At 47.2% G+C, this 25484-nt stretch overlaps 1 protein-coding gene and 1 non-coding gene across 6 annotated transcripts in view; both read left to right on the top strand.

The window, feature by feature from the left end:
* AIFM3 (AIF family member 3) overlaps positions 1 to 25484 on the top strand; it is a 479089-nt gene that overhangs the window by 315063 nt on the left and 138542 nt on the right. For all 5 annotated transcript variants that reach the window (XM_069619126.1, XM_069619124.1, XM_069619123.1 and 2 more), the window contains exon 15: positions 16286 to 16357. In XM_069619126.1, the coding sequence (XP_069475227.1) occupies positions 16286 to 16357 (72 nt within the window). The remainder of the gene's footprint in view (positions 1 to 16285; positions 16358 to 25484) is intronic.
* On the top strand, positions 14203 to 14366 carry LOC138496213 (U1 spliceosomal RNA). Its single transcript, XR_011277752.1, has one exon. It is a non-coding gene; the product is annotated as a U1 spliceosomal RNA (small nuclear RNA).

The following is a 25484-nucleotide window of genomic DNA, read 5'->3' as shown; positions in this document are numbered from 1 at the left end:
AGGGCTGTGTCTACTTGGTTTCTTTATTCTTAGGAGGGTGTTTATCTCTGGTGTTTATCGTTTGCCATCCTCTCGGGATTCTCTGTCCTATTGTTGGTTCTCTGGCTCGGGCTTTTCCTCCCGCATCTTCTTGTATGTTCATAATGCACATGCCCTTCCTCGCACATGGTGACTCTCTGTTGGTTGCCCTCCCAAGTAAATAGAAGGCCGAATGGGAATGTCCATTTATATTGGATTTTCCTTGCTATAAGTTCTCTTGTGATTGGTGCCATTTCCCTGCACTTCTGGAGTGTCGTTTGTGCCAAGTCCTGATATAGGTGTATATTTACCCCGTTCATCCTTATCTTTTCCATCGTCCTTGCCTTCCGTAGTATCTGCTCCTTCTGTGTCTACAAGGTCATTGCTACTAACACATCCCTGGGGCGTGTACCTGGTTCTCCCACACGGAGCAGCCCCACTCTGTGGACTCTATCTATGTGTATCTCTGTTTCCTCTTCTTCCTCTATTATGTCTCTGAACACTTGTTGTACTGCGGATTTGAGGTCTTTTTCTTCTATCGACTCGACCATGTTCTTAATTATTATATTCGATCTCCGGGACCTGTTTTCTAGGTCCTCGCATTGTATCTCTAGGTTATGAGATATTCTGGCCAGGCGTTCTTGAACTTCCGCGTAGTGTTGTGTTTCCTCATCCATGTTCTGGACAGTTCTCTCTAGGATGTCTGTCCTCTCCTCCAGTTTTCCTACATCCGCTTTTGTTCTTGTACCGCTTGTTTGATTTCGCCCTTCATTGTTTCACATTGTGTATGCATAGAGGCCATAAATTGTTCTTGGAACTCCTTAAACCAATCTCTCAGATCTTTTTTGGTGGTCATGTCAGCTCCTTCTTTCTCCACTCGTGCAGTCTCTTCCTTGTCCTTTTGGGTTGTAGTTTTTGGGTTTCCTTGCAGGTCCGCTCCCCACAATTGTGCCAGGCTCTGGTCCTGTTTCCCTTTTGCGGTTGTTGCTTGTGACTGCCGGCTCCTTGTTTTGGACATGTGTGCTTGCCCTACCCTGGTCGCGGTTTATGCGCCGTGCTGTTGTCCCCTTTCCCTTATTTTGGGTCTGGTGTGTCTTGGTAATGATTTACGCACTCCTCCTCTATTCTGCACTCCTGAGTATGCCCTTTCCGGTGCTCTGCTTGTTCTCTTATTGTGGGGGGAGTGTCTCGTTTATTCTGTAGCCCTTGCTTTATTTTGCATCTCTGGATGTAGTGGTGTGCTGGCCCTCTCCGCCCCCCCCCCTCCGGCTATTTTGTTAGGTTTCCCTGCTTCTCCTGTGTCTACCTCCTGGGTTGGGGCGTACGGGGGGCCTTCAGTGGTGTTATGTCCCTTCTCCTGTGGCCATGCGTCTCTCCCGGTGGGTCTAGGAAGGTATCTCCTTCTTCGATGTCGATGGGGCCCCGCGGATGTTTTGTCTCTTATGCTCCTTCCTGGGTGGTCCTGGGGCCTTCTCTGGTGTTGGGTCCTTCTCTTGTTTCTTTATGGCTTCCGTGGTGGGCACTGGATGTTGCGTTCCCTGAATTGTCCCTGGGGCCCTCTCTGTCGCATTGTAAGGTTTTCACTTGGCGTGTGTGGTTCCCCCTGGGGTGCCCTACTCCTCACCTCTTGTTGTCCCGCGTCGGGGCCGTAAATAGCCTCTTTCGTGTGTGTCTGAAGCGGGCCTGCTCTTCCTCCTCTTTGCGGGGCCTGTTGCTTCGTCGCTCCGTTGGGCTCTGGTCCCTCTTGCTGTCCTGCTGGGCCGTCTACTTCTCCTCAGGGTCCCAGAGTACTCCAGAGCATCCACCGCGTATTGCCGTTGTTGCCGGCGGGGTGGGGATTGGTTACACCTGCGGGCCTCGCGTTCCCTCTCTGCTCGCCGCTGTTCCCTTGCTTTTCCCACCAGGGGAATCAGGATGCCTGGGCTTCTCCTCCCCATGCATTGGCCCATTCCTTGGGTGTGGGGCTCCTGCCCGTATCGGGCTGGTGTCTGCTCTTGGATGCGCTCGAGTCGCTCTCTGTTACTCCCGGGCTTGCTGCTCCTCTTGTGCCAGTCAGCCTTGGTGCGCCCTCAGCTCGTCTCCCGATGGCAGGGCGGGTTTTCTCCCGTCTGCTGACTGTGGCCTGTGCGGACCCTCTCTGTGGCGCCGGAGCGTTGCACCTCGGCTGCTTATGGTGCGTGTGAAATTCCCCTGCTAATTTTCACCTTCTTTTTGTGTCGTGGGTGCTTCCACCCTGTCCGTCCTCTTTGAGAGCCTCGGCAGCTTTTTTGTCTAACTTTATAGTTGCGGCCCCGAGCCGGGAGACGGAGCTCCGCTCATGCGCGTCTTCCCTCCTTGGCGCCCATCTTCAGAAAACCTTACTGTACCTTGTTAAAGGACTGGACAAAAACTGTCACTTGATGATGGAGGGCCCTATTCTCATAATGTTTCCAGGTGCAAGTGATGGTATGCACAGGGGCGTTTCCTTCACTTGCACCCATAAAGTTTTGACCGGATGTGCACATTCAGATGCCCTTTTTCACCCACTTTTTGCATTTGCGCAAACTAGGGGGAATTTTGTCCATTTGAAAGGGAATGGGCTATAAAGCGGATGAGCTTTAAAATGCGCAGAAAACAGACCTTGCCCTCCGCCTGTTTGGAAAAGGTGCAGAGGGATGTGCAATGCATGAAGGGTCAGTATTGACCCTGTCGTGCATTTTTCTAAGTGATAAAGCAGAGGTATGAACCACTGCTGCCCACTGTATTTATATCCTTTAAGCAGAAATTGAAATGTTTTTTTTTCTTTTTTCAGCATTTCAGAGTACCATGCTCTTTAGACCCTTTAGGGCCCCGTTGAAATACGCTCCTAGCCCCTGCGTGGGTGCTGGAAGGTTGACATAGTGTCATAATATAGTCTCAGGTAGCAGGTTCTATGTGATTTCTTCAAGGAGAAATCATTGTATCTGATTTCGTCAATTTTATTTTTTTGATTCAATTTGGCCACAAACGTATTGTGGAGGAGACCCCCCTGCAGCCAACCCCCACTTCCCTCTCCTTAGTTATTACCTTTACCTGCACCCCAACACATATTTGCTGCCAAATGAATGTAAAACATATTGACAAATTCGAATTCAATGAATTCTCCTGCAATGAAACCTCCCTTTCCCACGGTAGCGCAGCCACCACTCTAATGTATGATTGGGGGCTTGATAGTGAATCTTTTGTGCTGCAGCACAGCCCCTTTGGAAATAGTCATCTTTTTGTTAATGTGACCTGCACATTTCCATAAATCAGGCATCTACAAAAAGCTCATCATCTGTGCTATATTTAGATGCCTCTTTTTTTGAGAATCGAGCACTAGAGTTTGGCCAAATTTGCAGAGACTTTGATGAGTCACTCTGCAGAATAAAAGTCACATCTCAGGGGTGGCCGGACACTCGCTGGAAGGCCTACCAAAGGCCTCACAAAAGAGCCGTTGCCACCATCCAGGGTGGGAGAGAACCAAGGCTTTGACGGCAGATCTGAAGTTGTTTTCTGGGATGACAAGCTTGATTTTCCGCTGGAGAGAAAGTTGGTACCAAGTCGTTGTGTCTTCCTTGCTATGCGCTGTTTGAACGTGAGGTGGCTGTCGATGTTGAACCCGGGGGACTTTGCACAGATGGCTAGATGAGGTGTGAAGCCCTTGAGGTTCTTAGACGAGAGCCAGATCTGGATGCCAGGGTGTTCAGTGTGGTTGGTTAGCAGTAGGAATTCGGTCTTGGAGGGGTAAGCACTGGACATCCAGGACTAGATCAATGTGAGGCTGGCATTGAGCCTGAGGATCTATAGACGAATAGATAGATGGGCTGGCAGACCAGTTGGGAACTAGATAGATAGGTGGGTAGATACCTTAACATATCTATTTATACAATAATAAACACTGCTGAGAAAGCAATGTGGACAGTCCTCTTCCAGTTTATATCTTATGAGAAAGTGCAATTCCTCAGACCAGTTTAGACCATAAATAAAGGAGATTTTGTGCCATCTCCTCACAACTTACACTATAGTACAAAAAGTCATGTTCCATTCTCATTTATTTGGGTCATGATTTTTTATTGCTCACAGATTGCATTTTTGTGATCAGTGGGATGTTGCTTCTTTTTGTGAGATCATTTCTCTTAAAGCCCTTCGAAGACTATGATTTACAGTAATAAACCTGAAAATGAACATAGAAAAAACAAAGGCGGACCACCACAAAATATGGAAATCAAATGTACAATCTGACAGCTCATGCAAGGAGAGCTGTACCTTTGTTGAAACTCAACAAGAGCATAATCAGCGAGAATGAATACAGACAAACGAGGTGCAGAGAATGCATATGATAGATACATACAAAAAGTACTCAGCCAGTGAACACATGAAAATGGTATATGGAACCACAAACTCGCCCCTTCAAGAGGCCCGCAGTTCTGGCTGGACTACTCCCAGTGGTGGTAGGACCAAGACTGTGGTTACAGGAGGGTACCTGACGTATTGTAGACATCCTAGAAGGGCTAACAAGCAATGGTATGAAGGTTGCTCAGAGTGGCGCTGGTAGTAACAATTCAAAGCCTTCCAGCCATCACTTTGGGGATTTAATCTGCCAACCAGCAAATGCACACAACAGGCTCATACATTCTTCAAATAACACCCAGCCAGCACTTCAGTTAAGCCCCTTTAGGACTTTTTAAATTCCAGATTTGTTTTAGAAAATCCCAAAATGAGGAGAAAGGAAGTCAAATTATTCTAAAGATCACACAGTGTGTAAAATATGACTTACAGGTCTGGAATCATAGAAGTATCCTTAAAAAAGCTGGTTGTTATTTCCATTGGAAGTCTTCCGGAGTCCCTGCATCCTCTTTCAGTGGCAAGATTCGAATGTATCTTCTATTTTGTTTTCAAACTTGAAAAACAAAGGTAAACGAATTATGCATGTTCTTTTTTTTTTTTTTAATCTAGGAATCAACTTACATTTTTCTTTGCCACAGAAGTTGTTTACTTACTGAATTTTAAATACGCGTGCATTTTGACTTCCACAGGCATGGAATGTCTGACACATTAGAATGTAATGACTTCCTCTCTCAAAAAATTGCCTGAGCCCCTGCTGCCTGCCTGCCTGCCCACGCAAAAGATCACTGGGTGGATGAAATTCCGAAAAATACCCCACAATGTACAGAAGAACAATAACGTAGGCTCCCCTTTTGAAACCACTGGAAACAGAAGTTACCAAATCCATATAGGAGATCACCGACTTGACCAAAAAAACGTTGTAAAATAAGACGCCAAAATGGCAGCAATCTGACAAATAGTGAAAAAGTCTAATTCGCTCACAAGGGCTATTTTACCTCGCAGCTACTTTCCAAGTGAAAATGATGTCTACTTGTAGAATCAAGGCTGGCACCACAGTAACCCAATCTACGTGTGGCAGAACGGAACAAGCGACATCACCACCTGTCAGAGGAAACCATGTAATTTCATCTTCATTTCGCAGAGCATACGCCTTGACATCACATCATTCTAGTTAATAAAAAAGAAAAACATAGGCTATGATGGATGAAACCACTGTTTAAGTTCTGTTACAGTGATAACATGCTAATCATTTGATTGCCAAATGACTGCGGGCAGTTTCAGAATCTCTGCAAGGTCCATCCAATTGTATCAACTTTAATCAGCCACGTTCACTGAAGGAAAATCAGTTTTGGGACACAACAGTCCGCATAAAAGACTGACATTACATATGGCAAAATAGCACAAAAACACATTTTGAGTAAAACAGAATGTGCCCTGATGCAGCAGATAGGAGCCAACAGATAAAGGGGGCTCCTTAATTGGCATCAATCAAAAGGCTTTTATTAAGTGATGCACAGCACGAGGGTGGTCACAGATTCCATAAAAAAGACAAAGTAAATGAGAAGTGCAATAATAGGCCACAAATACAAAGCACAAAAAAAAATGAAACAATACATGAGGAAGAACAAAATGAGTCCTCAACCAGAGATGTTGGATCAGTTCGGCCACAATTCCGCCAAACCATGCCACAACCACAGGATTGTGCACACGCACCACAATACCTAGAAGCAACCTACCTGTGATCTTTTTTTTTTTTTTTTTTTGCTCTGCTGGTCACTAAACATCTTCAATGACGTTTTGCACTGATTGTCATATAGACACTAAGAAATAGACACATAGAAGTCTTGCTCCAAATGATTCTGCATGGAACTCAATCCTAGTGGTTGATCAGTGTGCGGAGGGAAGCCATTCCACCGCTATCCAAAACAACAATCTGCAACTAACTGTTGCTCAAGCAGAAAGACTAGCCTCACAACAGGATCCTGTGCACACCTGTACTAGCGCAAACAATACATAAACTGGACCTGCATCAAAGAGAAAGACACAATCCACTTAACACAAAAGAATGGCCTTCTGAAATACAAGTCTCGTTCCCCTGCACACCTTCTGATGTGGTTTGCCTTCATAACATGATACAAAAAGCACACAATTTAGCGGGCGAAGCAGGATACTGAAAAAAAGAATAAGCACAGCAGTACAGCATCAACCACAAAGAAACCAATATTGCAGTAGGTGAGCATTGAGATGGTCCTATCAATAGCTTGACAAACCTCTAACTGCCAACTCTACACATGGATTTCAAAAGTCCCACTGCCACAAAGGTGTGTGCAATGAAAATGAAGCAGAAATGTGTTAGACTGAAAATCACACTGAACAGAAACGAGAGATGTGCGACTCGCTGCATACGTTGACAAGCTTTCCTGCCATCAGTGTGCCACACCGCGACATATACATACAATAACATGTGTAGTGTGCACCACCAACACACAGTGGTGGAAGTGTACGAAAAGAAGTTGTGAAACTATGTTCCCTGCTGGCCTGTCCCCGCTCCCCACAAACAGCATCGCCACGCCCACTCCCAGGTGCAACCCAAACCCCCGAAACAAACACACCTGCTGTTTAAGGCAACGTTCAGGGCAGTGCACTGAAGTGCAAGTTTCAAATTCTTCCTACACTTTTATTTTAAAAAGAAGTCCTTCCGGGACGGTTTATTTAAAAAATAAAAGTATAGGAACGGTGAAACTTAACTAAAAAAAAGTACAGGAGCACCGCTCCCGGCCACTCCAACCACTGCCAACACATCCCCTCCTTCCCAAGATGCATTCAACCTGGTCTGAGAAAGTAACCGATGCTTTTCACAGATATATACTTGCCTGATCTGAACCTCCCCGCAGCTGTGAATAAACAGATGCCTTCCCCCTTTCCTCTTTGGCTCTGGTGGCTGTCAGTGGGTGTCTTACAAATCACCAGAAAATAAAGAAATACTGATGTGTTGACAGATTGACAAATGCATTATAGCCACACTGTGCGTGTAAGACATCTCTTCCTTACGAAGGAGCGACATGAGAACTACAGAAGCATATGTTGTTCTAAGAGCTTGCACAAACAGGTGTTAGTCTAATAACGGTCTCAGACTTGCCGCGTACAATGTGCGCCGGCGACTATGCATCGCAGCCACAACCCAGGACACCTGGAAGTAGCGGGCCGGCGCTCGCGTGTGTCGGGCTGCCCAGGCCTCTGCTTATGACACCACACCTCTGCGGCCTGAGTGGCTGGAGGTCACCTGGCAATTGCGCGTGCCCCGCCGCTTGTCTGGGGACACTGGGCCTTCATCGCCAGTGTCAGACTGCGGGCAGGCACCGCAGTGTATTTATGAAATAACGGAGGCCCACAAGAACGACTTGCTTCAAATCTGCTTCATTTCACACTGAGAACTTCCTGTCCTCCAACGTCATTTCCCTTCCCCAAAGCATCCCACCCTAACCCAGCCTCTAACATAACAAGGATGTTGCAGAACATGACAAAAGGTATCCTTGTTTAAATATTGCTTTCTTTCTGATTGCTTTTCTTTAAAAAAAAAATAACTCCCAGTAATACTTTCACTGATTAATGTACCCATTGTTTTTGGTCGCTTGCACTCTACTAATTCACTAATTTCCTCAATTCTCATTTACTCAATCACTTGCCACCTAACCCCTTATCTCAAGCCCTCATCCATCCCCTTCCTCATTGCTCCCTTCTTAACTCACTTAAATCTATAACTCATGTTATTTATTCTTAATCACTCACTCTTTTCTGTTCACTCATGCATTGATTCTCTCAAATGCGCTCTCTTGTTGGCCTGTTGGTTCAGCCACTCTTTCTTACTCTGACGCACAGAGCTCTCATGGTGCGAGTAGGCCATCCAGTCCTGTTTCTTCCCTCAGCCCCATTTGGATTGTGGGACTTGAAGTATTTTGTTTCCCCTTTGAAGACCGAACGGAGAGCCGACGCGTGAGTTTCTAGGAGGGATTTAACTCGTGACTCACAGCCAAAAAGAAGCAAATGAACATTTGATAAACAAAAGGAATAAAATAGCCATTGCCCTGATTGAAAAAGGCACAAGAGAGGCCCAAACGGGTGTCTCAAAAGAGGGCTTATTTCCTACTAAACCATCAAACAAAAACACCAAAATAAACTCTCATACAACTCGTTCCAGAGTTATTTACTTTCTTTTACAAACAGTGGCGCAGAATTGTGTGAAATACTCAATTTGTATTATGCTCTTGCTAACGTCTTCACATTAATGCATTTGCACCTCTGTGAATTTGCATTGGTACATTTGCACCAGCTTTTCTCATTTTTCAGGGAACAAAAAAAGCAGATCTAAAAAGGCTAAGGGAGTATTAAAAAAAAGAGAGGGCAGGGTGTTAAAAAAGGCAGGTGCACATATGCAAAAGCATAAACATGTAAACGCACCAATATATATATAGAGAGAACCTGAAACGCAGTGGCTCGCATTGGTCGTATCGCAGTTAGAATAAGCTAGCTCTTCTGCTGTTAGTGTACCATGTGTGGACAGTTTTGAATGTTCAGTAACTGGCATCATAGCCAGTTCCCAGCATACCCATCATTGAGGGCTCATATTTTCTGCAGGTTCTTCATACGTTTTTAGCAGTTAGTGTTTATTAACAAAAAATGAAAAGTTGTCTCTCGATGTATTTGCAGTCATGGATAGGGTTCCAATTCCTTCCTACTAGAGTTTACTAATCTTTTCGCATCCTGGACTAAGTAGCACGCACAGCCATGCCACCTTGCTCTGTCACCTGTTTAGATCCATATTCTTCGCAATGTTCATGGCCATACTCACAAGTTTCTGGAGGCGTTTTCAGTTTATAAAATATACGTTTTGCCTATCCTGGTTCATGGTGTTTTCTGATCATTTTAGTTATCTGTCGTTTCTTTGAAGTTCTACTTTTGTCAGATAGCCCCTTTCCATCCAGAAAATGTTAATCTATCACCAAACTATGCATTTCTTTCCTGGATTCTGTTTTTACAAACATGTTGTTACTTCGCTGGCCTATTTTGCAGAAAAACATATTTTTTGATGGGCTGGCTTACTTGCATGCCCCTCTCCAGAACACTACGGGAGCACAACTAGGCACCCATTTTCTGAATTAGCGCCCTTGGCGCATGCGGCAGACAATCGGGTTTCTCCAAACCCGGGCTAAATCTACTGATGCAAGCCCGGGTTTAGAGCAATCCGAGTGCTCTACGCAGCCGCCCTCCACCCGGCGCTGCTGTTTGCCCCCTCGCCCCCAATCAAGCCCCTGAATACCCCCCACTCCCCGCTCCTTACCTGAAAAGGGCTCCACCGGCAGGCCCTCACTGTCCACTTGGCTTCCTGTTCAAGCCATGGAACTAGCATCAGGGCCCCAGAGAAAAGCCCTGGCTTCTATTTCCATGGCAATCCTGACCCGCGAACGAAGCAGAGCAGGCTTTTTCTTTTTTCCAATTGCTCTTAGCACCTCCAGGCTTTGCCTCAGGGTGCTCATAGCAATAACGTGCTCTATCGGCTTCACTGGCCCGGAAATGGCACTGGGGCCCGGTGTTAAGGCGTTCGCACGGCCTATGACTTGGGCGTGGGCCGTTACCGGCTTGTGAAGCCCTCAGCACACGTTATTATTCCTTACTTATACGCACTCTGTCGAATTTCCTGTGCATGTTCACCTTAGTCCTTCTGCATTATTTTGTGGACAGTTTTTGCCACAACCCCATTCACTGCCCTCATCCCCCCCAACTCACAACCTACCAGCTCCATCCCTCTTCCCCTAGACTTGCCTCTATCCCTCCTTGCTTCCTTCCTGTCAACTGCTGTGGAGGGACTCACTAACGCAACCTTTGGCTCTGACAGGTGACGTGAGTGCACTAGCCCCACCTTTCTACGTAATGGCTGCATGTTTGGCAACGTGCGGACCACGTGCGCGGACAGAGACGTCGAGACGCATGCTCCCGCTCTGCAGTCGCAGCAGGCCTGACTTCCTTTCTCTTTTGTTATATAGATACAGGATGAAGTATGCTTTTCTTCATGAGGGACTTTCGCGGAGAGGTTAATCATTCACTTTCGGGAATGCCTGTAACAAGAAGCATTTGTGAAGACTTTATTGAAGAAATGGCACGTCCCATAATGTTGTCAGATTTATAGACGTTGTTGGTAAAATAACCCAGCTTTGAAACTTTGAGTGAGAAGTCTCAAAGTGAAGTGATGCATTCTTTTGTATGCATTTAGTGAACAGATTTGGACCAACCATGCAAGTTCATGCCTAACTGGCTCTAGAAACAGGATTTCTGCATTTTCCAATTCAATGTAAGGGTGTTATATTCTTCGCATTATCAATGTACCTTTTCAAAACTTTGATGCAGTGGGTATGTGTGTTATCTGCAGAAACTGAAGTGGCAATTTACTCACCCATGTACAAGGTTTCAAGTCTGTATGAAAACATAACACCAGTGCATGTACAGGGACGTCATTTCACCAAAATGCCAGGGGTAGCGGAAGTGACATCACATGACCCCTGATCCCACCCCAAAGTGGTATCGTGGGAAGCGATGGAACACGACCCTTCACCCGTTGACAAAACAGGAAGTGGCATCACATAGCTTTGTATACTACGAAAAATATGGTTACGATATCACTATAATGTGATGTACATTTCATACAAGAATGGATCGCTATATGTATCGTTAAGATCAGTGTGTATAGGCCCATATTACCAAATTACTGTTAATGCAAGCAGACGTCCATGACGAACTGATAATGATGTGTTATTATATAGCACTTATGCTTAAGCTCTTTATATAGAAAAAATATACACCCAATATCACCAAACCTATGTTGGTACTCATTTATCGACCTCAGAAGGATGAAAGGCTGACTTGAGGCGTTTAAGAACAGACTAAATCAGTGACTCACCCCCTGAACTGTGCCTAAAATAAACCTTTAATTAGTCTAGCAATTATTGTATAGAATTCCCGAAATACACATTATTTGGTATTCCTATTCTTTCTTATTTAGGGTAATTGCTGAAAGTGTTAGACGTGTGGCACTCCTGTTCTTATTTTTCTTCTTTTTTTAAGGGGTCTGAACAAGAAAGTCAGCCACTTCAGAAGTAAAGAGCCACATGGGCTGGCCACAGCCCAGGAGCTTGCATTACAAAAAAAAAAAAAAAAAAAGTTGCGACCTCTGGCGACCCCTAAATTACGTCCCTGTGCATGTACCTTTTAATTTGGGCAAATAGTTTTTTCGTAATCATTAGCACCCCGGTTGGGAGGAGCAACCAATCGGGTTCCTTGGATCGCGGCCTGACTCCACCGATCCAAGCCCGCGTTCCATTCTTACCTCCGCCCGCCACCTTCCGCCATCCTCTTTCCTTTAAAATGTCTCGTCCCTCCCACCCCTAACCCCACTTACCTCATTTCCTCAGCGGCGGTGGCACTTGCTGCCTCTGTGCTGCTGTTGCTGCTCCCTGGCTGCCATGGAAATAGAAGAGGGGCTCCGTAGGGAGCCCCGCTTTCTTGATCCATGGCGGCCAGCTTAAGAAAGTATTTTGATTCAATGAACGGGACATTGCAAGGTGTCCCGTTCATTGAATCAAATACAATGCTCTTTGCACCCCGGGTTTCCGGATTTGATACCCAGTGTACTAGTAGCAATAACCACCAATCCCAAGTGCTGGAACGAGTGGTAATGGCACTTGGCACCCTCGTTAAAGGCCCTCGACATTACCATCTGTTCCAGCCCATGCATTGGGTGGTTATTGCTTAATTAATGTCTTGCCAATGCTGAATTAAAGTGCTTCAAATACAGTATGTACTTTCTCAAGGTAATTTCTGTGTTAAATGCAATTTCAAAGTCATCCTATCGAGGGGTTGTTCATGTACAGACTTTCAAAGGCAGGTATCATTACAATTTCCCTGTGTCTGTGTCAAAGCACTGGATGCTTGTTATCATATTGAAGTTTTAGAGCCAGAGGGCTCTATTGTGTGGTAGTTGACCACCACAATAGAAAGTGGTCCTGAGCAATGTTCCCTGTAAGGTGCGCGCCTGTGCGGCCGCGCACCTTTTGATTGTGAGCCGCGCATAGTGCTTATTTTGCCGCGCACCGCAATCATCATTTTGTGATTTTTTTTTTTTTTTTTTTTTTTTTTCCCAGCCCGCGGCCAGGAAGTCAAGTCAGACTCCTGGGGTGAAATGATTATTTATTTATTTTATTTTTTTCATCCCGCAGCCGGGAAGTCAAGTCAGACTCCTGGGGGCTGGGCCGCCTGGGGCTGGGTTGGGCAGGGCAGGAGCCAGGAGGCACTCTGCAGTGTCTGCACACAATTCATCATCATAGCAAGTTAACACTAGATGTTGTTACCTTGCTTTGATGATTGCATCATGCATGCATCATAACTTATGATGCATGCAGATGCATGTGTAGCAAGCAGGCAGCATCATTCAAAATGGTGGGCGGGCCACCGCCGGCCGTGGGGGGCCGGTGCCGTGTGGTGCTAGGCCCGCGCTCTGCTCGGGCCGGCCGAGTTCAACGTTTACTTTGATCTGTGGAGGGAGGCGGCAGGCGGCTGAAGCAATTGCACACACTAAAGCAATTGTAACACCTGCCGCCTCCCTCCGAGTCCTGACCCTGGGGGGGCAGCCTGCCTGCAGGGCTGAGCTGGGGCCCAGTGACATTGCACACTAGTTGCTTCAACTTTGGAGGAAGTAACAACAAATTTGTTGTTGCACTTCTTTACAAAGTTGAAACAACTTCCACTTGTGCCTGGGGGAAGAACAAGCCAATGAAAATTCGTGTCCACCCAGACTCAGTGCCGCCAGGTCCATCACGGCGTGACGCACGTGACTGATGCTATTGGGCCTCTGACCCACCCTGGCCCTGGCCCTGGCTGGGCATGATTTATTGGGGTGCACCAGTGGACCTCAGTCACCAGTCACACCACCAGCCAGCCCAGTGCCCAGCCCACACACAGGACAGCCACACTGAGGAGGACCACCAGGCGAGGCGACGACGACCCAGGCCACAGTCAGCAGCCAACAGTCAGCCTGCCACTGTGCTACAAGGTAAGGAGGAGAGGACTCTCGTCTTATAAAAGGGTTTGGCAAAAAACGCTATGGTGTGTTTCCCCATGGACGTCACCCAGCCGCACCCTCCCCCCCCACCCATGTGCGCCCCATGCTATGAGGTGCCCCGGTAGTTCTTGAAGCCACCCTGCCTGTTTTCGCGCCCAGGCCCTCCAACCTGAAGAAGGCCCAGCCAGCAGCTCCTGGGGATTTATGGGGGGGGGGGGTCTGGCTACAGCAGCTCCTGGGGATTTATGAGGGAGGGGGGTCTGGCTACCGGCTGCCGCCGGCCCCGTCCAAGCACCGATTGGGCCTTGCCTTCACGGCGTTGCCGTGTCCTGATGGGGGGCACCCCACCCGAGACGCTCCATTTAAGCGGGGTGACCTGTCGGCTCAGGAGGGCCATGGACCCTCCTGGGGCTGACGGGCCAGTGGGCCCACTGCACCAGGCCTGCTCACTATCCGACTGTGCCTGCTGGCTGGCGGCCAGGTCCGAATTTATGCAAATCTCGGGCCGAGCAGGGCCTGATGGGAGAAATGAACTGTGCTACAATGTGCCTCTTCTGCTGGGCTCTGCCTGCCGGAGCTTCTCCCTGCCTGTGGGGCAGGCAGCTCTGCAGACGCTCAGGGCTTCTGGGAGGGCTGGGTCTGGGTCAGTGCCGGCCTTCTCACCCTCGCTTAGCGGGGCTTCCAGAACAGGCCCCGCCGCCCAACCCCTGCCCTCTTGCTCGCAACTCATACTTACCTGGCAAGGGAGCATCTGTGATCAGAAAGGCAGAGCTCCCCGGGTGAGGCTCATCCATTGCACATCGGATTTGCTGACTCCTGCGATGTCCCCAAATGCAGGGTACTCGACTGCATTATTTCTAGTAGTGGGGGACTGCGTTCGCGATATCCCCTGATTTATTGGTAAAAGAAAGAAAAAGTTTAGTGTGCGAGTCAGCTGGTTTACACACAGAGCCCCTGGTCTTGCAGCAGAGTTTCTTTTGCTGTAGTCAAGAGGGCCAGCCCCGAGCAGCTCAGGGGTCCAGCCCTGATGCATTGGTGAAAGAAAGAAAAAGTCACTGGGACCCTTATTGGCCCATGTGGGCCAGTTTGAGTTAATTTACTCTGCTGTGACTAGTAGTTTTGACCAGTGTTGCTGAATAAATATTCTTTAAAATGTACAATTTGCACGTCACTTTATCAAAAAGCTCCCCTGGGTACTACTCAAACAGTATCACAAAAGGAATGAAAAGCTATTTGCAAGTGCGAGCCACTTTTTCTTTGGTGCCTGAGACAATTACATGGCCCAGTCTGACCCCGGATGATGCTAGCCTTTGTTGCTGTGTGCAGTTCGGAAGCACCGACCCCACAGTGTCTTTGTTGAGGGCATAGGGGCATTGGTATCCCGAAAGGGACCAGGGCAGGGAGTGGACAGGTGGTGATGTTGTGTAAGTTGGCTGTAGAGGCGTTGTCTGGAGTGTTGTAATGTAACAGACACATGAACCCTCAATATGTTGAATTGGGCATATGTGTAGAAGAGATAGAGCCATCCCGTGCTTGCCACACGATTGTTCTCCACCCGACCTGGTGTGTGGAAGGTCAGTACTCCATGGTGCGACAAGTAAAAACCTTGTAGAATTAAATCCAGTTGCAAATAAATACAGTGGGCCTCAAATGGGCAGAGTATTGTAGAATGAACACCTCTTTTCTCCACTGCTACACATATGGAGATCACATGATCTAAAAGTTACGTTACAACAGACCTTATGTTTAAACACTGGCAGTCACATGACATTCACAAATGGCATTGGTGAGGTGAGTGGTGACAATCATCTGAGATTACATGATTACATGATTCAGTGCTTTTTATTTAACTGTCAGAGTGCAATGTCCATTCATATCCCGCCTTCTATTAAGCCGTCTTTGTCATTAATCATGTTCATGTACTGTTTATTTCATTAAACCAAGAGAATGCATTTCCTTTATATTCCATACATTTAGTGAATGGAGAAGCTAATGCTTTGCCAATATTAATTTGTGAGGCAGAATCTGTGTTCCACTACAAGAACCCCTCTGTTCTTGTACCAACCCATCATAAAACGAAAGATCTTGGTTTAGAGATGTAAAAGGACACAATTTCAGAAGAGCTAAAGTCTTGGGAGGAGAATAGAGCACCCAAATGTCCCTTGAAGTAGAGCTTGTTGTGCTGCAAATTCGCATTCCTCGCTTGCACACTGTGGAATCTGATCACTAAGGTTTGCTCACTGGTATGGCGCTGCGCCGGCGCTGCGCCGCCGCTGCGCCGACGACCACCCCCGGTCTGGCAGCGCATCACTCATTTGCGCACATGACTGAAAAACAGCCCGCACACAACTATTCTTTGGCGCACACAGCCCAAAAAAATTAGAGGGAACATTGGTCCTGAGCCCAATGGTGAGGGCTCTAACACTATTAGAGCTTTTGCAATGGGCGTGTGTGAGATCAGCCTCATCTGGGGCTTCCTGTGACAGAGCTTGTCTGTGTCTCCTTGGACAGTGTCCGCACATAACAAAGGCAAGCTTGGAATGCATCCTTTACAGGCAGTTAGAGCCTCCATTCCAAGCCTGCTGATTGGCCAAGAGAGTTAAGAACTGTAAGGTAAACAAAGTAAAGGCATCGACTGTGGGTTTCTGCTGGGTTTGAGCCTGGATTCCACACTTTCTTATTGTTTAAAGTCAAGAAAACATACTCTGATCATACATGTTGAATCCCTCCCTTATGATGGAATTTTGGCAACAGGTAATTGGGACCCAGGTTCTTCGGTACTCACTGTGTTTTTCTTCTCCAATGAAACAGCTGATGGAAAGCAAGCGGGTGAAGTTCTACCTTCAGACAGAGGTGTCGGAGCTGCGGGAGCAGGATGGCAAGGTGAGTCATGCTCTCATGTGATCTGGTATGTTATATTAATGAATTACTTAATATTCGATACTGGGGTCTTGTAGAGTTGGAAGACTCCAGCACATGCTCTGCAACCTCTGCAAATCCCACCTTACTTGGCTCCCATCAAAGTGTCCCAGTATTATGAGCCCTACAGGCCTGTCGTTAATGCGCCCATCAAGCAACTGTTGTAGAAATAACCTCTAAATTCTTCCATGGTGGTACCCATCTAGGAGCTCTCACAGAACCATCCCTACTGGTCTGTCACAAGAGCATCTCTCTAGAAGCCCCAGTGTTGGGAACCACACAGGTGTAACATATGCGCACCCATCTAGGAGCCCTCATGGGATACATCCCACAGGTCTGGCTTGAAGACCTCTACTAGGATACCTCCTGTTACCAAAACCATCATTATCCTGTGACAAGGACCCCTCATGGTATCAAATCCACAAGTCTTCAAATTAGCTAAATATGGTTCCCTTTGTGTCACATTTAAAACTGTTTGGCATAGAAAGGGCTAATCTATTCCTTCCAATGGTAATGATTAGGGCAGTCCAGGCCACCTCGCCTTCTTGGACTTGAACGCCTTTTTGCACTGTGCAACGCCACAGCTTTGGACATCTTAGGGAGTATGCATAGTATCCATAGAGTGAACATGCATCTTCAGAACGTAACCCTGAGTGGTTTACAAGCCCGAGCTGGTCCTTGGATCTGTGTTGTTGTAGGTAAAAGCTCTACAAGTATCGGCCATTACCTCATAAACTCACTCCCTGCAAACAGCCTGTTAAATGTATGTGGTATGCATTTGATTGATCCCTGGAAAGCGTTTATAAATATCTTGGACTGGAGTATGTCCCTATCAATGAGACTTTATCCCCAAGTGTGAAGTAGACTTTACCCACAGAGGTTAGACTAGGAGGAATGGAGGTGGGCTTGAGTGCACATCCTTGGTGTCGTGCCCGAGAGGGAAGCAGGGACTTCCCTAACCCAAATGAAAGGAACGCCTACTCCTCCTGCCACTCACCCTGCTCCGGGCATTCCAGATGCCGGTGTAACAAACAAACAACTGGATAAAACACCAGATTGTTTGGCTTAGAGCAGTGATCCCCAATTTGTGGCTCGAGAGCAACATGTGGCTTGCGGCACCCTACATTGTTGCTCGCCAGTTCCTCTTGGCCATGGTGTGCAGGCCTAGAAGGAGGTGCTGAAGGGATGAGAGAGACCTCAGTAGCAGTATAGCCAGGGCAGAGTACTGGACTGTGCGAGAATGTTAGCCAAAGAGCCTGCTGTGGTTCCAGTTGACTTACTTGTGTAGATGCAAGATTTGAGTTTGTTGCCACCATGCAAGTTATTTTCAATTTCCTTATTATAGCAGTGCCATTGCTGAAACCCTGTCATCTTTAGATACTTTGCCCAGCTGACAAAGGTATTAATGAGCAAAATAATTGTACTATGTTTGTGTCCTCGAGAAAATTGTCATATTCTGTTCCTTTGTACAGCTAGTAGGACCATAATGGGCACGTGAGTGGCATGCACGGCCAACTTTCCTTTATTAAATCATTTGCTTATGCTGTATTTTGTACAAGGTAGGTTTGTGTTTGATGCCGCTGTGCATTATATTTATCAGCAATATTACTTTTAGTGTCACCTATATTTATTATTACATGGTGTGCTAGTGGAAACCTTTTCATCGTTTGATACTCAGCCCAACTGTCAAGTGGATAATGGGTAGATAAGGCAAATGCATGCACATTTTTCATAATTAATTACCCTAAATTCATATACAATTAAGTTAATGCTCATACTTTTACCACACCCCTCTATGAAGTGGTCAGCAAATGCTCAACGTTTTCACCAAGGTTTGCCACTAAGTTGTGTGTAAAATCTCTTTTGGATAGAAAAAAGAGGCTCCAAATCCTTCAGAAAAATATGTTTTATTCCTAACCACTTTTTCATCAAAGTAACAGGTTCCAGGTGCCTTAAAATGCACTATTTGCCATTGAATACCAAAATAATTCTAAGGAGGTAACCACCAAAGCCCCATTGTAGGGATCTGTAAAGCCTTCCATGTAATGGCCACTGTTGCTCATTCAATATGTATCTAATCCTATTTCTCCATTAAGTTAGCATAATTTAAAAGCATGTTTTGAGTGACTTTCTTATGACTAGCTAATAGTTTGCAACTTGACATTGTGCACCCCGGTTTCCTGTGACCAGCCTAACAGGTTGGTACCACAGGTGGGCAGCTGAATGTTTGAAGCCTGCTTTACCCTTTTGGTGGACCTTGAAGATGCTCTACTTTGCGCTTTCCAAGTGAAGGATTCAGCAATAAACCACTCTCCACACTACCACATGACTTATCTCTCCAAGCCCAGCTCGCGTTTTGGCTGGATTTGGGGTTGGGGGCTTTTATTAAGATAATAGAAGACCTTTCCGAAACCAGTGTTCTAATACCAAAATCAAGGCCAATTTCAGTGCCCCAAACACCGTGGGTCCATATGAGTCAGAAGCACAGGCCTTAGTTCAAAAGGCCTCCAATGCTGAGGTAGTCACATTTAAAAAAAAACTTTTAGCAATTCCTAAGGAAACCACCCTTAAGGGCTGTATACTTTATCTAAATGTCTTGTTCTGCTTCTATGTGGCTTCTTTTTGCTAATATGGAAAGCTGCATGTTTGACTGTCAAAAAAAGCAACCCCTGCAAGTTTGATTGCCAGCTCCTGCTGTACATGACAATTACTCTGTGTTGCGAAGGTTGCGTCACTGGGAAATCTAAAAAACATGCTTTCTATATTCCCCTCCATGCCACGCTTGCCCCTTTGGCCTGCTCTTTCTCTGGTTCCTGCTCTCATAATGGATGGTCGCCCATACCTCCCTTCAGCCTCCGTTCCTCCTCACCTCCTTCCCTGCAGACCCCTTTCACCACACGTTTGGGAGTCTAGTGTTCCTTTTAATGCCCATTCCACCACCCGCACCATGCCACCTTCTTACCACACATTCCTGCCGTCTTCCCTCCACCACTGCCTTCTCTTGGCCATCACTTCCCTAGTACCTGAAACACTATTGCGTGGACCTGGTGCCCAACTGTCTGCCGACAGAAGTAAAGACGCGCTGTTTGTCTGAAAATTGACTAAGTGGAGACATGATATTTGCCCCATGACAGACTAAGCACGAGGCGCTATTTCCAGGGGACATTCATGTCACTACATGCCAACTGTCACCGAAACAGAGGTCGGTCGATCTTCTGAGAATGGATTGGTCCATGTACCCAGATGATTGCAACACAGCCCAGATAACCAAAATCCTTCACCGGTGCAAAAGGGATATTTTTTCTTTAGAAAATCCCCCACAGCGTCTTAGCATACCCTCGGCCTAATGTTATCAGGTTTCATAGGCATGTTGGAAGTGTTAATAGTATGATTTTGCTTGTAGCATTAGGTTTCTAAGACGCATAGATGAGGCTGTATCTAATTAGCAGTTCTCCTAAAAGCAACATATGGCAAGCTATAGAACTAGCCGTAGGTTTGTCAGCCTTCACCTCTTTCAGAGCTTTCTCAACTTTGGTCAGGAAGAGGTTGAACAGGACACCTCTGCCTGACTCCCTCACAGGCCCTGGAAATAAGTTTCAAAGTGGCCCATATTACACATTTTCAGCAAGGTCAGCCCTTTTCCTATGAGAAAATATAGAAATAAAATCAGTTCCCACACAAAAGAGGCCCAAAGTCCAGTGGCCAACTGGGAAATCTCCAGAGTTCCCTACAGGTCAGTCCACCCCTGTATTGAAGAGTCACGGAATCTGTGTTGAATAACATTTGAAGGCCATAATGTGGCGTTAAGCACCCGCTCCAAGGGGTGGAACGATTGGTAACTACTCAGCAGCCCTTGGAACTGGTGCTTAATGGCATTAGTACCTGTCCCTCAGCTGCAACGGGGCTAATTGAAAGTATTTTCGTTCTGTGAAGGGGCAACTCTGGGTGTCCCGTTCACGCAATGAAAAGACTATTCCAAGAGGGCTGCCATAAAAAGGGAAGGCAGGGCTTCATATGGAGATTTCCTTTGGAGATTTCCCGGTAGGCCTCTGCACCCTGGGCATCTTTTGGGTATCGGGTAATATTATCCCCACCAAAAATATCACCGTATATATGGTCGCCAGGAACGTCCATAGGCAATATTTTTAGTGGGGCTAATATTAGGGTTTTTTTGGGAGCGGGGGTTGCGGGGCTGTCCCCCGCTCCTTTTAAAAAAATAGGGGATTGTGGGGGTGTCCCCTGCAGGTTCCATGCCTTAATATCGCCACAAAAAATATGGCGATATTTTTGCAGGGATATTAACACATGGAGCCATCTTTTGTGTGGTAACCTATTTTATTTCCACATTTACTCATAGGAAAAAGGTTGGGCTTGCAGAAAATGTGCAATATGGAGCCACTTTGAGAATTATTTCCTGGGCCTATTTTGGTTCCCAGTCCACCACCCCTGCTTCAATCCACATCAAATGGTGCATACCTTGCTCCTTGCTGGTTAGACCCACCTGACTCGAAGGTTAAAATTACCTAGCCAAGTGTGATGTATTACACCAGAATTTGCAGAGGATTTCTTCCATGACAGCCAATGCAGAGGGAGTGAGGAGAGCATAAGAGAAAGGATTTATGAGCAGGACAGAGGAAGCAGGATCTGAGATGGCAGCCATTGACTAGTGCGAGCAGTGGAATCACACTGCAGCTGCTATCGTAGGCCAGAGAACCACACAGGTCACTGAGGACATGAAGCCATTCACCTTGGGAGAGGCAGGAAGGAGGAGACAAAGTGGGCTGTCAATAGAGATGGAAGCCTACAACTCGGGTCCACTTCCACTGTCTGACAGAGCTGGAAGAGAAAGACTGGGCCAGCCATGATGGTAGAGATTGGCAGAGAGGAAGTCCGGAGTCCGTAGACAGTTTATCCGCTCTGCAGAGAGGAATGCCAAACTACAAACTTGGCTAGAATCATTCTGTGGGGAACTGAATAATAAGTAGAGAGCAGCCTTTCAAGGACTAACACTGCAGGCTGGGAAACAGTCCATGCCAGAGCAACTATGACCCTAAGGAAAGCAGGTCAGTTGAGGAAGAGCTTTACAGTCAACATCTCGGTGAGGAATTAAGTCCACAAGTCATACTCAAGTCACATTCCAAGGAACAACGATGTAGCTGGTAAAGAAAGTGCATGCCAAAGTGCCCCAAAACGTAAGAAGAGCAAGCCTTTTGAGTGCGAGCCCAATTGAGAAGTCAAGCACCAAAGACCCATAGCCACAACATCCCACACTAGGCCCGTGTGCCGTGCATGTTGTAATGCTTGGTTTCCACTTCACTTGGATTGTCCCCTGCATATCCCTCAAGCAACATGTCCCCCATTGCCATGCCCTCGACCCCCCACCTCCTGAAATAACACACAGACCCTTATTGTGGGTGCACAGGCCGCAGTTGCTTTATTAAGCAGGAGGTAGCTAACAGGTGTTCGTTTGGCAATGCAGCAACAGGATTCTGCTCTGAGCTGAAAGCCCTTACACTTTCTAACTTGGCGGAGCAGCATCCGGTTTTGTGCGGGGCTGACGCCTTTACACTTTACTAACTTTCAAACACACTCTCCCTTTCGGTCAACGGCTTTTCAGGTAGCCACTTCCACTTTACTACTTTACCCAGGTGCAAGATCATTAAGCTGGTGCATGATCTTTAACCCTATTGCCTGAGCTCATCCCATATTCCCCTGTTGGCCAGGGGAATTTTCAACTTTCATTCACCCCAACCCCTTGGTACCCCAACCCCCAGTTTCCATGTCCCTAACTGATTCCTTTCCCCCGGAGTTCTGGAACTCTCTCACCTCCTAGCCCACGGCCCTGGTGCCTTAACCTCTGCCTCTTTTACTCAGTCTCTCGGCCTTGTACGCTGTTCCCCGTTCCTTTGTGACTTACCTTCTTACATGCCCCATTTTTGTTTCCTGTCCTCATTCATTCCCTGTTGCACTTGCCACTTTCCTGTTTGCCTCAGTGACTTCCCTTTCCCTTGGGGTTGGTTGCTGGCTCCTCCCCCTGATGTGGTTTCTTCCTCCCCCTTGTTCCCCGGGCCATTTATCCTCTCCTATGTTTCCTTCCATTCCTGGGTCTGTGGACCTCTCCCCCATCCCTTGGGTTCCTTCCTTTTTGTCTCCTCCTGCCTCCCTTGGTTTCCTTGCTCTCCCCCACTCTCCTCATCCTTTGCTCGACCCATGGTAACCGACCACTAGTCCTCTACAAACTCTCCAAGTTGCTGCACCGCTTCTTCGTACCTTTGCCCTCCTACCCCTTTCCCTGACTAACTGGATTCCCCTGTGCCCTGTTACCTTGTCGCCTGCCAGACCCTATCGCCAGTTGCCTTGACCCGCCATTTTGATTCTTGCACCTCCCCTTCCACCTTCACCCGCGCATCCCTACCCCACTTCCCTGTGGCCTGCGGGGTTAGGTAATCCGCCGCCAACAATCTCAGTCACTGCACAGTCCCTTATGTTCTCTGGCAGGCCTACCAGCCTGGATGCACCACGTACCTCCACTGTGACGGTTCTGCTGTAGATTATTAAATCATGACATATTAAACATTTCACATTTTTCCACATTACAGTTTTTGAATCCTTTCTGCACCCAGCGAGTCCGGCAAAAGAGGGTGTTTGCTTGGGGTGTAATGCTTATAAGCACTTTTTTGGGGATGGGCTATCCTTCTTTCCCCCATCCCGCCCTTTTCGCACCTTGAGTTTCCCTCCCCACTGCCACTTCCTGACCTCTGGCGTCGGCCTGTCTGTGAGAGGTTCCCCAGCTGGTCCCAGCTGCAGGGGTTGTGGGGAGACGTGGGCCCAGGGAGGCCTGCTGGAAGATGCAGCTATGTTACGGTCCTCCCAGGCTTCCCTTTGCTCAGCGCGTCCCCGGCTTTCCAACGAGTATCGGTGCATGTTGGAAAACAGAGCCCATGGCTAGCCCTGGCTAGCCCTGTCTGCTGTCCAGAATGTGGATTGTCATGTCTCAACAGTACCCGCTCTAATTGCAGATGCCACAGTTTAGGATAAATGTTCTGCCACTGTTAAGTGAATAAGGAAATTAGGCCAATTGAGGAAGCACTACAGAGCGAGTGTCCTGGTGAGGTGGAAAGTGTGTAAGCCGCATAATAAGCAGCAACGCTATGATGTGGACGCTTCTCTCTTTCCATTGGGGGCCTGCGTGCAAGAAGGATGGTGGCGTGTCTGGTGTGAGACTAGCAAGTGTGGTGCAGGCAGTCGGATGAGGGTTTAGCCAGAGAGGGGGATTGAAGTCGCAGAAAATGGGCAAATGTGCTATTGAGTGGGGGGAAAGCGGAGAAGAACCTTCAACTGGCTCAGAATGCAAACCTTTATGGTATGATTTAGACCACAATCCAAGTGAGCTGATTGGCTGACTGGTTTTGGCGGTGGGTGCTAATGAAACACAACACTGTATTTTGGGACACCGATTGACATTCCATACTCACATAGGAAGCGCTCCCCGAAAAGCGTCAACGTGGGAAAAGAAGTAAAGCAACTGCGTGTTAGAAAACATAGCGCAATCCCACAGCACAACCCAGGAAGTCAGTGCCAAAATAAAACACTGCATTCTGGGAAAGGAAGTAACGTACCTAAGCGTGACCAAATAAACACATGCTGAAAGTAAACTGCACAGTGAAATCACACAGTGCAACACAGCAAACTTGTATTTTTGTATTTGTATTTGTTTATTACTTCTATCCCGCGCCGAACCCTGGTGTAACTGGGCGCTTGAAAACGTAGGCTACAGGCATAGACAGGCATACAGATAATGGACAACAAGTAGGACCCTGGTTACAGATGGGCCAGGATATGAGATACACGAGTGGAAGTGCAGTAGCAGACCCTGGTTACAGCTGGGTCAAAGCAAGGAGAAGCAACGTGCCTCTTACTGAGAAGGTTTGTTGCTCAGCCAGTTTTTTACACCAGCTTTGAAAGTAAGGAAGGATGGTTCCTGTCTGAGGGTGGTCGGGATAGCGTTCCAGCGTTTGGCAGCTTGGACTGGGAAACTGGCTCCTCCTGCTGTTTTTAGATTATATCTTAGAACCACTAGGTTTAGGGCATGAGAGGATCTGGTGGTGCGTGTGGATTGGTGTTGACAGAGTTTATCTGGCAGGAATTTCGGGGCTAAATTTGTGAGGCATTTGTGCGTGATGGCCAGAGTGCATAAGGTGATTCTGTCACGGATGGGCAGCCAGTTGGCATTATGTCTGTGCGTGGAGATGTGAGAAGATCTCGGTAGACTGAGTGCTGCTCTCAGTGAGTTATTCTGAAGCACCTGGAGTTAGTTTAGGTTGTGTTCCGAGGTGCAGAGGAATAGTGTGTTGCAGTAATCAATTTTTGATAGAGCGAGTGCTCTGGCCAGCATTAAGCAACTGCTTGTGGATAGAAAAGATTTGCAGCTGTAGATCAGTTTATTTGTGTAGGCTGTGGAGGACGCAACACTATTGACCTGTTTTTTAAGTGAGAGGATTGAATCGAGATAAACCCCCAGGGTTTTTATCTCTTTGGAGACATTGATTGTGTTGTTGTCAATGACGAAAGAGGAGTATCTACTATTGTGTTTTTTCAGGTGTGCCAAGTACCCACGATCATTAACTCCGTCTTGTCGTCATTGAGACAGAGGCCGTTGTCGGCCATCCAAGCTTGGATTTCGAGATAGATGTTGTTGAGCAGCTTGGAATCGTGGTCATAGAAACCAGTGAGGGGGATGAGGACTTGAGTGTCGTCTGCATAATTAGTGTACACGATACCCAGGTTGTCCAGGTGGTCGAAGAGTAGCTTCGTGAAGATGTTGTATAATGTGGGTGACACACAGGAACCCTGTGGGATGCCACACAATGTCAGGGTGGGGTCAGCTGAGGCTGAGGGTGAGAAGACTCTGGTGGTCCGGTCTGCTAAGAAGGATTCGATCCAATCGGATGCGTCGGAGGAGAATGCTGCTCCTGTGGACAGGTGTTTGGCGAGAATCTGGTGGTCGACGAGGTCGAAAGGCCGCAGATAGGTTGGGCAATAGGAGGATTGCTAGCTTGCCTTTGTCCTTCGCCTCGTCCATTTGGATCTT

This window comes from Ambystoma mexicanum, chromosome 10 (assembly GCF_040938575.1).
Source record: "Ambystoma mexicanum isolate Mex_15411 chromosome 10, UKY_AmexF1_1, whole genome shotgun sequence".
Taxonomy (NCBI): domain Eukaryota; kingdom Metazoa; phylum Chordata; class Amphibia; order Caudata; family Ambystomatidae; genus Ambystoma; species Ambystoma mexicanum.
The sequence above is the reverse complement of the archived record's forward strand: the minus strand, read 5'-3'. Positions and strand labels throughout refer to the sequence as shown.